Source organism: Mixophyes fleayi, chromosome 11, assembly GCF_038048845.1.
Source record: "Mixophyes fleayi isolate aMixFle1 chromosome 11, aMixFle1.hap1, whole genome shotgun sequence".
Taxonomy (NCBI): Eukaryota; Metazoa; Chordata; class Amphibia; order Anura; family Limnodynastidae; genus Mixophyes; species Mixophyes fleayi.
Genome location: NC_134412.1, coordinates 89,479,187 through 89,492,794, shown reverse-complemented (window position 1 = coordinate 89,492,794; position 13,608 = coordinate 89,479,187). Strand labels below are relative to the sequence as shown.

General features: G+C 35.5%; 1 protein-coding gene across 1 annotated transcript; it reads left to right on the top strand.

Annotated features, from left to right (window-relative positions):
• Nucleotides 1-7,780: 7,780 nt before the first annotated feature.
• LOC142107785 (nicotinamide N-methyltransferase-like) lies at nt 7,781-12,337 on the top strand. The gene is made up of 3 exons (XM_075191400.1): nt 7,781-7,962; nt 8,769-8,976; nt 11,851-12,337. The coding sequence occupies exons 2-3, from the start codon at nt 8,888-8,890 to the stop codon at nt 12,272-12,274; spliced, it is 513 nt and encodes a 170-aa protein (XP_075047501.1). The 5' UTR covers nt 7,781-7,962; nt 8,769-8,887; the 3' UTR covers nt 12,275-12,337.
• Nucleotides 12,338-13,608: the final 1,271 nt, after the last annotated feature.

Below are 13,608 nucleotides of genomic sequence, written 5' to 3'. Positions count from 1 at the left end.
GAACAGTGCAGGAAAAGAGAAGAACTCTAAATAAATAGTTCAATTCTAATTATAGAACAAGTAGCCGCACTTATCAGAACCAATAACATTTAATATCTGTTCCAAGATGTATGAGGTTCTTTTGCTTTCAAAGAGTTAATGACTCATGACTGCAAGAGTTATAGAAAAGTTTATCTTTATTTTTACAATGAGCATAATATAAAAGTGAAATTAAATACTTAGCTTCCAATATCAGAATCTCATATGTGCAAGTAACAGTCAATTTCTAGGACTCCTCCTTTAACACAAATGCTGCTAGCACATCAGGCACCTTTCTGCATCAAGGTCCAATCATGAGGCGAGAGTCTCTCTGGCTGAATTCCAGCTTTTATACTTCGAGAACAAAGGGTCTTGAAATTAACTTACATTTAAGGGTATGAGCATGATTTTCAGATTCCCTATTGGTACACTACTGATAAGAAAGATACTTTCTTTGCACACATGCAGCAAACATCTGAGACACCTCTCTATAAAATTATGTGGAGACGTCTCTACCCAGCCTTTGATCAAACAAGCATTTTACAATGCACAAAGTATGAAAACAACAAAATGGAGCTCAGTGGCCATTTTGATAGGCCTGTCACAATATCTCAATACTTGTATAAAATATAAATATAAAATAGATAAGCGCTAATAATATATCTTAGTAGCTTGATATGATATGATAAAATAAGAATAAAAGACTGGTAATCACAGGGAACAATTATCTTACACTCAAATATTGCTTGATCAAAGATTTGCAGCATCTGGCCTTCTTAATACTGTCTACCCATAGATTAATTCATCTCATTCATCTGCTCAAATGTATTTAGGAGCCAAAAAAGTCTCCAACAGTTATATATCCCAATGAGTCCCGGGTGTTAGTATGATAAGAGGACCAGATTCATCAAGGTTTGGGAACAGTGGTATATTCATATATATTATACAGCTAAATGTAATTTTAATCAGAAACTCATCTCATCTAATTATCATCTGTTATCATTTTGTGTAAATACCCGCCGCAACACCGGTGCTGTTCTTATACATCTTCAAGAGTTCATTTTTGAACATTAACAGGACCTACAAGCTAATATATAGACTTAATTGTATTGGTGACTCAAGTATTACTGTAGATATGTTTACTTGTCATATGTTTGTTGTGTAACTTTTTATGTCTGCATATGTTGTTCAATAAATATTAGATCTGCTGGTATTATCATAAGACTCTCCTATGGATCCCGGCTCTCACAAGCACTATAATGAATTTCATTTTTAAGTAATAAATATAATTTATTGCAAATACAGTCAAATATGATCAATGCATTAAAAAACAAACAAACAGAGCCCTCCTTTATACAATGGCAAAATTTAATTATTCTTTGATATTAATAACAGTCCATATAGTATGTTGATATCTGATAGGCCCCATTTCAAACAAAAATCTAAATTGTTCCCCAACAATCAATGGAGTCCAGCAATACAAGGATTTTATAAGAATGACTTCAAAAAATTATGTGATACATGCCCTAAAAGAGAGTTAGGGAAGAAGAATTTATAAAGGGGCTAAATAACAGCCCTAAAACAATTAGAGCAAGACATGCCACTAACCATTAAACCAGCAGATAAGGGAGGTGGTGTTGTTGTTATGAATACTTCATATTATATTACTGAATCACTACGACAATTAGGGGATCAATCTTTCTACAAAATGTTAGATGGTGATCCAACATGCCAATATAAACAGGAACTACAATTACATTAAGGACAGCATTTTTTATGATGGATTAATATCTAAAAATGAATTGTATTTTTTATTTGTTGAGCATCCTGCCACTCCAGACCAATTATCTCAGGAATTGGGTCTCTAATGGAAAATCTTTCTTCCTATGTTGATTATTATTTACTACCTCACGTTATTTCTCTACGTTTTTATATTTGGAACACTATGTCCCTTTTGGCAAAATTGGAAGGTTTTAATTGGGGAGCAAATATGGGCTTCCTCACTTTGGATGTACAAGCCCTGTACACTCACATCCCTCATTTTTGTGGTATTGAAGCCACTAAACTTGATCTTTTAAAAGGGAGTGACATCTCTGCCCCCATCGTTCTTTTATTTTAGATTCGATATTATTTATTCTTACCCACAATTATTTTTTATTTGACACTGCTTATTATTTACAAACCCTTGGGACAGCGATGGGCACCAGATTTGCCCCTAGTTTTGCCAATTTATATATGGGCCAGTTGGAAAAACAACTCATTTGGAATGGCCCATATGGGGCAAATCTGGTGTTCTATGGTCAGTACATCGACGATCTGTTTATTAATTGGAAAGGAGGATCTACATTAGCACATGAATTTGTTAATTTTTTGAACACTAATTAGTTTAATTAGACTTTCACATATGCTTATAATGAAGTAGAAATGAATTATCTTTATTACTTTTTTCATTGAAGATAATAAAATTATGGCTAAAAATTAGAATAAATCTGTTAATGCAAATAATTTTTTTATACTACACCCTTGGTAAACAATATACCTAAGAGTCAATTAAATCGTTTAAGACACAATTGTACATTGGATGATGACTTTATTATACAAGCAGAAAATATGTGTCATGAATTTATACAAAGAGGTTACCCATGTGAATTATTGTCTGATGCAAAAACATTTACTCTAGAAAGAAATAGGCTAATGTTACTCCAACCGAAAACTCAAGAAGATAAAACAACTATTGTATTTGGAAAGAAGAATAATAGGGAGGAAAATTCACCTGTATTTATATCGAAGTACAGTACAAAATCATTGAGTATTAGGAAGATCATTATAAAGAATTATGATATTCTAAAACTGGAAGCTATACTAGAACATGTGTTGGGGCAAAGACCTAAAGTTGTTTTTCGCAAGAACAGAAATTAGAAGCTGTCTCACTTCCAGTCAATTTCTTTCAGAGAAGACCCCATTACCAGTAACTTCTAATTGGCTTCCACCTAAATTATTAGGTTGCTATAGGTGTAATAAGAAGATATATATGACATGTACTTTTGAAACTAATAAGAAGAAGGCAGTTACCTCGACTATTTTAGGAGAAATATTTCCCATAAAAAAATATATTACTTGCGATTATAATTTTGTTGTTTATGCATTAGAATGCCCTTGTGGTCATCAATACGTGGGTAGAACCACAAGATCTTAAAAACGCGTTTTAGAGAACATAGAAGAAGTATTATTTTAGGTTTACAAACACATAGTTTATCAAGACATTTCTCCCTAGTTCATAATCGAGATCCCTCTGGATTATTAGTGACACTGCTACTTTGTGTTTCTGCCCGGGCATATTTCTTATACTCACTGCACATCGGACCACACTCATAACAGAGATCTGCAGAAAAGCTAATACCGGAAAGCAGAATGAGAAATAAGACGGGGATCGTAAGTACTAGCGGTTTTACTATCTGCTCTATTATGTTTCTGGACTATAAGTGGGCTCACTAATCCGGATCTAATTTATCACATCACAACTTTTTTTATCTGTGCAGACTTTGTGTTGATAACATCAATAAGGAGATATTCTATGTGAAATTGAATTCCTAAAAACGGCATTCTTGTCCCAACCCCCATGTGTGTCTATTAGGTCCTATTTGACTTAAGAGATTTACATTACAAATATTGCCATTGTATACAGGAGGGATATGTTTGCATGTTTATCAGTGCAGTGTTTTTTAATGCAATGATCATATTTGACTGTATTTGCAATAAATTGTATTTATTATTGAATTTTTAACCATATTTCTGCCCTGGTTTTTTGATATACAATCAATTCCATTGTTTCATGCTCAGCACTTTAGCGCTGTTATCGTCTGTTTATATGTCTTTGTTTGGGGATTAGCAATTTGCCCCTTTCCTTACAGCTGCTTTGTGCATTTTGAGTTTATTGCAGCCCAGCGCAGGATCTTTTTTTCTTTTGGTACATCACTTTTAAGGCCTATTTGGGTGTGGCTTACCAGACAGCCCTTGTTAGATGTAATTCCCTATACACAGGGGCCGAGTACATGTGATTTTAAATGCATTTTAATTGTGTTTGAAGCATATAGGTCAGTGTAGGACCTGCATAAAATGAGGAACCCTGGATGCAGGGGTGCAGGCTTAAATGTTTTGATCAATATATGAACCAATATCTTATGTTTTAGTTTTTCTAGATACACACAGACATGCAGTGGGACAAGTGCTAACAAAAGATGTATTTTTGTTTTTTATAAATATAAGGCATTTATATTACCATACAGCTGATACCACGTATAATATGGGAGCACAGACTTATATCTTCTCTGGTTTTGTCCTGAATAAAAAAATGGAATAAACTAATATCCAATATAACATTTTTGTAGAAACTTTGTAAAGTAATTGATCATATAAATTAAAATATCATTAAATTACACATTTTTCCTTTACATCTGATTTCAGCACACATATAATCAATGATGTTGTTTTTAATTCATTAAAAAAGTACTTAATTTCAATTGCACTTCCTTTGAGTGTATATGTGATGCTGCAATCTTAATTAAAATAATATAAGAAGTCAGTGATTGTGAGAAAACAGAGTACATTTTGAGAGATATCAAGGATTATCAATATAATGCAGCTTTTCTCTTCAAGAACAGAGATAAGAGCCAATTCCTTAACTGTGTCGTTCTATCCAAAAGTTATATCAATTAGAATGAGCACGCACCTACTAGATTCACTATACAGCAGGACAGGATGATGTTTTCAGGAAAAGGCGACCAAAGGAGAGAATTAGATGATCACAGTACAAGTACATTTAGGACAAGGATCCATCTGGAGCCACAGAGTGCAACAAGGCACTCTGACACAAGAAAGATGAATATCAATGCATTGTGAGTAAAATGTTCCAAATTAGGTGATGAATCTTTCTAACAGCACATTGTCCCTTTCAGAAATTTTATGTAAATGCATTGTATTTTCTCCTAGTAGATTTTGCAAATGAAATTGTGAAAGGTATTTAGATTATGATTGACCTGGTTAGAGAGAAATGATGTGGTGAAGTTATATTGACTCAGTCAGACATTGGAAATATACTTCATGAAGTTTTAGCAGAAAATGTAGATCTTTAGTGAAATTTCAGGTTTTCCATCCAAAACCGAAGCAGGTTTTTCCTTTTTTACAATCATCTTGAAGCCCAGACATTTAGACATTTGGTTTTGAGAGGCATTGAGTCCTTTCATTTTAAATCACGCTCCACCACATAGGATCACCATCCGACCATCACTGTGTAACACTCCTTGAGGTAGGTGTTAGAATGTCGTGCAGATTGTACCTGGTCTCTGGATGCTCTTCTTTAAATCATGACACGGCAGTGGGACAGAGAACCATCGGGTCCCGAATAAAAGTAGGACACCAAGCAAATTAAGAGGCGTCAGATTTATTCTGAAGCAGGCCTTATGCAATATAAAAGCAAACAAACCACAACTGTAGTCTTCACAGTCACTTTCGCTGTGATGTTCCGCTTCCATTATATGTGCAAAACAAATCTTTTGTAGCTGCTGAAATTGCTATATATTATTAGCTTTATCTATCACAATCAGTCCTATAGTGGATTGTGTTGCAAGGTCTCTTTAATAACTCTGTAGTAGTAAGTTTACAGGCATTTCCGAGGTGTTTCTTTAGTCATTTAATATTTGCTTGCAATTAATTAAGCACATTTAATATAAGTTTAAACTCACCATTCACTGTCTTTCAGTGTTTTGTCAACATGGTGGCAGTGTCAGCATATGTAATACCCTGATGCTATGGTGGGCATCAGCGGTCTCCTGGTAAGATTCCATTGAAGTCCAAACTTCCTGGTCTACTGGCAGTGAAGTCCAAGTCTTCTTGAAGGGATCTCTAATAAACACTGAAGAGGCCATTAAACTAAATATCCCAATAACTTTGGTAGATCAGTTCCATTCCCTTGCTCAGAGACAAGCTGAAATAATAAAGCACTCGTATCATTTTTTTTGTACAAGGTCTGTCTGACCAACTCAAGGACAAAAAAAGAGTGAGAGATCTCCTTGTCCGTGCGTCAAGTTCGTAAATGTCAAATAGAGAATCCTCAGATATCTGTTTTCTCTCACCTGGGTCACTGAAGAAGACTGTTCTGTCTGCATGAGTTCAACTAAAGTTTCCCATCAACCTTTATGTTTTCAGAATTTGCTTTTTTTCTTTTTTCATTTCTTTTGTGTTGGGTTATTGTGCTGCTAAACTCATGTTGATTTATTTGGGACAATTAATTATGTTTTCATTAAAGTGCATCTCAGAGAGACTTGAAAGAAGGCAGACTTATCTGACACAAACATCCTGCACTATATTGAATGCTGATGAAATACCTGGAGAGGAACCTTTATCCCCAGAGGCCTAAGGAATTTTTAAATTATCCTCCCATAAGAATTATATTATATTTAAATAAAATTGAATAATATTTTACATGGGTGCTGTATACCATTGATGAATGAAATGAAAAATATCTTCACTTCATTCCTTCAAAAGTCAGGGTTATCCAGAGTATATTTTGGAAACTAATGAAAAATAGAAAAAAACTTTTTTAAAAAAAAAAAATGGAAAAAAACTTATTGTGAAAATTCCTCTTTGTTCTAAAGGTTTTGTTGGCTGATTTCAAAACATCTGATCTGCTCTGTCCGCATGAGTTCACAGTTTATTTTCCCATCAACCTTTAATGTTTCCAGAAAATCTTTTACAGTTCCAGTCTTCCTTAATTCTAGAGTAGTTTCATTGTTTACTGGTGCAACAGTTTTAAATTTCTTCTATCCGCTTAAATATGAATTATGGAAGGGATGGTAGTCTAAATAAAAATGCTTTTGTATCTTGCATTGCTGTGACAATTCATTTACAAATTGATTCATTTCTTTATGACTCTTTTATCTATTATTCATTTTCAGATTGCAAATAACTGATTGGCATTTTGGACATATTCTGGCTTGGGATCATTCTTGTATTTGTAATTACTTAATCTCAGTGATGTCTTTAAGACCCATAGAGTTAGCCGCATCTAAGTGTCACTCCTTCCTTTCGCTAAATTGCCTTGCTCTTGCTGGTGTTTTCAGTGAGGAATGATCAGAAGCTTTGCCACATCATCTGCTATTAATGGGGCAATGTGAGGACCCAGTATATAATGTAGAAGCCTTCGCAAAAAATATTATACAGCTGCTGGGTCCTCACAGGGGGGGTTGTCCTCAAAATTGAGCATAGATTGCTTTATTTTTCTTAAAAACTCATTTATGTTGGTGCCTGAAGTTTTCCAAAACTTACCCTGAAATGTTTTCCACTGTATACAGTATAATGCAGAAGATACCAGGAAATGGGTCAAAGCTAAAACAACGTTTTTGCCCGAGGAGGTAAGTCCCACACAAGACATATGACATGTAGCCTGTTAGTGTATCAACAACAGTCTGGCCTGATATTATTTGTGTATATATTTGTACTACATATATTATAACGAAATATACTTAAATGTTTCCCCATTTAATTAGAAAATAAAATGCTATTTTAAAAACAGATACTATGGTAATTTATTGTACCTTAGGATTTTATGTTACCATCACCTGCATTCCCATGACCGACTCATGAAGATAAATCGTCATGTGATGATAATGATGTTCCTGCTGCTGACTAATTTAAATAGCTGGATCCTGGTACATATAAAAAGTATTCCTGGAACAGTCAAGTACAACAGAGACAAAGACGAGAGAGTCAGACAGTCTGTGATACAATATTACAAGATGGATTCTACGTGCCATAAGTTCTATCATGTGGACGGCTTTGACTCTAGAGCATTTCTAGATACTTATTATTCAGATAAACCAGAAATGGTCTTTGGAGATGACGCATTGAAATCTCCAATGGAGAAACTTCACCACATCTTCAAAGAAGGTATGTATACTATACCTTATCTTACTGCTACGGTTAAATAATTATTTTTATTAGATACCTTGTGCTAAAGTGTTTTTTATGCAGTGAGATGTAACACTTGGAAAAGAAGCAACTATTAGATAATGAAAAGAGCCACTTAGGGCCTCAGTACATTAAAATTGTAAGTTTAGTATAAGGGACCATTATTTATGTTTAGTTGTGAATAAAGTTTGTGTCTGTTGTTTTGTCTATATAATATGTCACATATTACATGGGGAGCTTATAGAATATCTACCTAATAATCCTCTTGGGTACTGTACGTCTGCATACCACTTCCTTAGATAGATGTTTTCTTTTAAAATCAATATTAGGATCTGACCCTCCACATCCAGCTGTATCATTATCATTGCATTGGTTTTGTCAGGTTTAGTATTGCATGGTATTGAAGGCTTATCGACATGTGTAATATTTATAGTTAAGGTATTGTATAATTTTTCATATGCACCACTGTAATCATTGATGATATTTCATTTGACAGTTCTATGAGAATTCATAGCATTCATACACCCATTATACCTACTGCTGAGGACTGTAAATCAATCTTTGAATGTTTTGGTGGAAGTGGTGGTCCCAGATACTTCATTTAAGGTTTTATGTCGTATAAATCTGGTTGTATGTATAAGAGCTTACATTTCTCATACATTTAAGCAGTAACAGGAGCCTTGTGATGCTGTTGTGTATCCATAACATCACATTACAGACTGATGTGTAGAACAGATGTTACATAACATATTGCACTTTCTAATTACTGGAATCTTACCCTGCAGGACATATTAAGGGCGAAACTGTGATTGACATCAGTCTCGGTCCTATAATTCACCATCTCTATTCAGTCTGTGAATTTTTCAAACACATCTATGTACTGAAATTTAATGAGAAATGAGTCATGGAAGTGAACAGATGGCTGAACACATGTACAGGAGCGTTTCAGTGGAATCACACATCAACATTTGTTACAGCATTAGAAGGAAACAGGTATATAAGCTAAAATGCAGTTTTTATAATGACAAAATTATCATTACATGAAATACTTGAAATAAATTTAAAAGTGTTGGGGTTTTTTTTTTTAAAAAAAAAGGTATCTGTTACAAATAAAATAATATTTTTTTAAAAAATAAAAGAGTTTTCCTCTAAAAAATATTTATTAGAGTAAAAAATTCTTTATATGAGGGTTAGGAACCTGTCACCCTCCCCCCTCCACAAACCCAGATAGTTTCACCCTATATTAGATATTCCATGATATTGTTTGGGCAGAGATACTGTTTCAGAATTAGGCTTTTGATTATAGTGAGATCTCAGCGAGAGGAAATCCTCACAAATCAAACAATAGTCCAAGTGATTGGAGAAATCTGAAATGCATATAAATATCAGACTTTTGCCGCCAACAAATTAAATTTCAAATAGATGCTGATTAACCAAAAATCCATCTAGTAATGTACACCCCCATTTACAAAGCTTGTGTGACCAGCAAATAATGTGTTGTGGAACACCACTTCTCTACATATATTATCTATATCTCCCAACTCCACCAATCTCTGTATAGATTACAGTTAATATGTAAATAATTATAAAAACATTTCCCATACACAGAGCACTGTGTACATTTTGTACAAAATAAAGAAATAATACAAATCCCACAAATGCTCATCCAGGGCCTGTCCTAGGCAGCCTTGGCTTGACTCCACTATAACAAGGTGACCATAAGCATGGGGACCACTGTGTGCCTTGTCCAAAGGCTAGCAGCCCTATGCTTAAAATCAATGGGGTTCTCTCCTGCAAGTTTCAAATAGCTCAAAACTGAAATTAAATCAACCCCCCCTCACGTCACAAGGCACAAGGTGCAATCTTGAGACTTTTTGCTTCACGTCAGATCACTGGACTAGTCTGGAACATTTCCCTATATTGATGGCCTGTTATGTCTCTGCAATCTGTATCAATTGAGCTATATGTACCTTGACTGTTTTTTGCATTGCTACACCTGTTTGCTTTCATCTTTATGCTACTTTAAAATTTTTATAAATAAAGAGATTTGAAGAACAAAATCAGTGGGGTTTTTACCAAATACTCTGGGTTGTGAGGGTTGAGATCAGCTCCCAATCTCGACTGTCTCTGCTCCCTGACTTTAGGGCAGATTGATTAAGCTGAAAGAGACAGTGCACAGCTAGTCAGGGCAGAGGGTTGATTCACTCCTCGTCCTTCATGATGTGCATTGCCCACCATTCCCTCTGCTCCTCTTTTTTCACCCTGTCAGTCCCCCCTCAAGCTTCTCACCTTTCCTCCCATTCTACCCCCCCCCCCCCACTGGGGGTTAGTCCTCCCTCCACTCCTTAGCACAAAGGATCTGCAGAGACCCTGGAGGATGAGTCTATCTCCCAGAGCAATTGCCTGTTGGGCAGCCTAGCAGGTAAGTGTGGTGGTGGGTTGTCAATGTACAGAAGTAGGGAGTAGTAATGCAACTTAATGGTTATGTAGTGAACATAATATTGGAATGTGGGGTTGATGAGGGCTAATAATATATTGTTTTGGTTAAAATGCATTGTGGGGTCTCAAACAAATGTTCTGGCTAATAATTTAATGACAGGGTTACTTTAGATTTCTCCCCTGATATCCACGAGACAGTGGTGCCAGGAAGACTCCAGTGCTACTCACCATGTGGCCAAATGATTTCTTTGGGTTTACCCCTAGAGGACTGTGAGCGATACTGAGTAGCACTGGTCTTGTCTAAAATGTAAGGGAGGGCTTTTGTTTTGTTTTTGTTTTGTTTGATTTGATTAATTTGATCTATTTTGCATGTGTGTCCCACAAATATTTTTTTTTTTTACTACAATACGGTTGTTTGCTATGCGACTCAGTACATGGGGTGGTATGTATAGCTCCCATGTATAAACATTGTAATGGAAATTTCAAACTTTGTGCTTTAAAACCATGCGCTTTTGATGTGCGGTTTGCCCGTTAGTAAAAGGCTCGGTTTTTGAAAGCTGGTGTGAAGGGAAGGGTGCTGTAACCAATGACAAACTTAATTGAAATTACAAAAAATACAATTGGAATATCTTCTAGCACTCTACTTATCATGAGCTTGTGCTAATAAACCATTAAGGCTTTGAAATGCAAAATATACAGACCTTTTTTTTGTTTAATTGCATAAATGTGTCCACTTGGCAGCTTCAATTAAAGACTGAAGCTCATTTTCCACTAATTGGACCTGCCCCAGGGATAGGAAAATACTCCAACATTTCCAGGGCTGTTGGTCCATCTGAAAATGCCCATGAGGGATATATTAAAATGTCACTTTAAAGTCCAACTTGCTAGAACTTTAGGATCACCCCCATTATTGATATCAAGTTGTACTGCTAGCTTTAGTTTAAATTATTGTCTCAAATTAATCATGAGAGTGAGGGGATACTGGGCCTGTCTTTGTTTGATCGGACACGTTTTTATTTCATTGGTTAAGGTGCTCCTAAAGATGTGGGTTTTCATATAAAGTGAACTTAGATGGTGGAAATGGTGCCCCGATGAAAGCGTAGGACAAAGCCCAATCTCCACAATCTTTGAGAGTGTTGGAAAAATAAGATTCCTAGGAAAAAAAGGAATATTTCCCGAAATGAGACCTCTCCATCCATTCATTCTTATTTAAATAATCCTGTCTGATAGAATCTCATAGCTTGTCAACCACACACTCAGCAAGAAACATTTCGAACATCCCACATCTCCCATTAGAAGTTGGAACCTTTATTCCCTTCCATAGACTTTCACAACTAAAAAACGATGTTCAACAAGACCGGGCACATTTATGAAGAAACCACACTTAAACAGCTCATAAACGACCTTTAATGTGTTTGTATTTTTCAGTGACCAATGTGAGGGCAAAGAAATGAAGTTGAAGATGGCAATAAAACAGATAGTGAAATGTGACATTAAGAAGGAAAATCTCACAGACCCGGTGGTGCTACCACAAGCCGACTGTGTAATCAGTGCAGAGATACTGGACGTCATCAGCAAAGACCAAGACGAATACATCAGATATCTGAGGAAATTTGCTATGTTGATAAAACCCAGAGGACACCTGATATTAGTTGGGCTTCTAAATGCAACTTATTTTACAGCTGGGCCGGACAGGTTCCATCTTTTAAAATATGATGAGAACGATATAAGAAAAGTTGTCACTGGAGAAGGGTTTATTATTGATCACTGTGACGTTCTCAAAAGAAAGGCAGTGAGTGATCTTACTGATTATGAGGCAGTTATAGTCCTCACAGCTCACAGGGAGAAGTAGGTCTGGGAAGTAAATGAAAGTGGGACATATAACAGATCTTCATATGAACTTCCCAATGTCGAACCTCAATAAAGTAATTTCAGAACACTGTATCACTGAATATTTGTGTTAATGTGTCCTTATTGTTTTTAACTCTATTAACCCATAAGTCCATTTTTGCAATGTGGAAGATAATAGAATCTCAGATTAAGGTGGTGAATTAGTTCCACATAATTATTATTATTATTATTATTATTATTATTATTATCATTTATTAGTACATAAGTACAGTTGTGCGGCATAAATTTGCACTTGTGTTGTGAGCTGCAAGTATATGACACTTGCAGATTGTGCAGGGGGATCAGGGCCATTCACAGGCAAGTGCAGTACAGTAAGTACATGGTGTGGTAAGGTAAGCACGTCCTTACGTAAAGATCGGAGTCTACTCAGACAAAGGCCGTTATCAAGCTGATGATGATGATTGTCATATATTTGCACTGGACAAATCTATTTCCTATATTTAAGGTTGCCTGTATGTATGTAGATGCATATATGCCAATATGCAAATGGATATTTTTTTAAGTTCACCCTAAGTTGTGATCAGTTGGTGGGTATGACAGCTGACCAAGGTTCACTGTTGTCATTTAATCAGTGGACTCACTCTAGCATATCCTTATTATTTTCCCACCCTCTTAATTTATTGACACAGATGGGGAATAATGCCATAGAGGATTTGAGGGAAAGTCGGGACTTTGTGTGGTTGGTGTTTAAGCTACCGTCTGACAGTCCTGATTGAATAATTGGGACAAATTAGAATCTTAATCTTTCAAAACCTCTCCCTGATTTATCACCTATATTTACAACATGACAACACAGGGAAGGGCTAGCAAATTTTAGGATGGGGGGCAAGACAGCCTATTAGGCAATTTTTAAAGGGAAAAAATGCAGGTAGACCAGTGAGCCAGCCCAAGGTAGCCCAAAATACTCCTAAAATCTGAACAGTGCAGGAAAAGAGAACTCTAAATAAATAGTTCAATTCTAATTATAGAACAAGTAGCCCAACTTAACAGAACCAATAACATTTAATATCTGTTCCAGGATGAATGAGGTTCTTTTGATTTCAAAGAGTTAATGACTCATGACTGCAAGAGTTATTGAAAAGTTTATCTTTATTATTATAATGAGCATAATGAAATTAAATAAATGCTTAGCTTCCAATATCAGAATATCATATGTGCAAGTAACAGTCAATTTCTAGAACTCCTCCATTCACACGTATGCTGCTAACACATCAGGCACCTTTCTGTATCAAGGTCCAATCATGAGGCAAGAGTCTCTCTGGCTGAATTCCAGCT

What these genes read in the sequence shown, in the direction of transcription:
- LOC142107785 (XM_075191400.1), top strand. Translation starts at nt 8,888, where the DNA reads ATGGAAGTGAACAGATGGCTGAACACATGTACAGGAGCGTTTCAGTGG. An exon ending in ACAGCATTAGAAGGAAACAG is followed by an intron (nt 8,977 to 11,850) that starts GTATATAAGCTA and finishes TGTATTTTTCAG; the next exon opens with TGACCAATGTGAGGGCAAAG.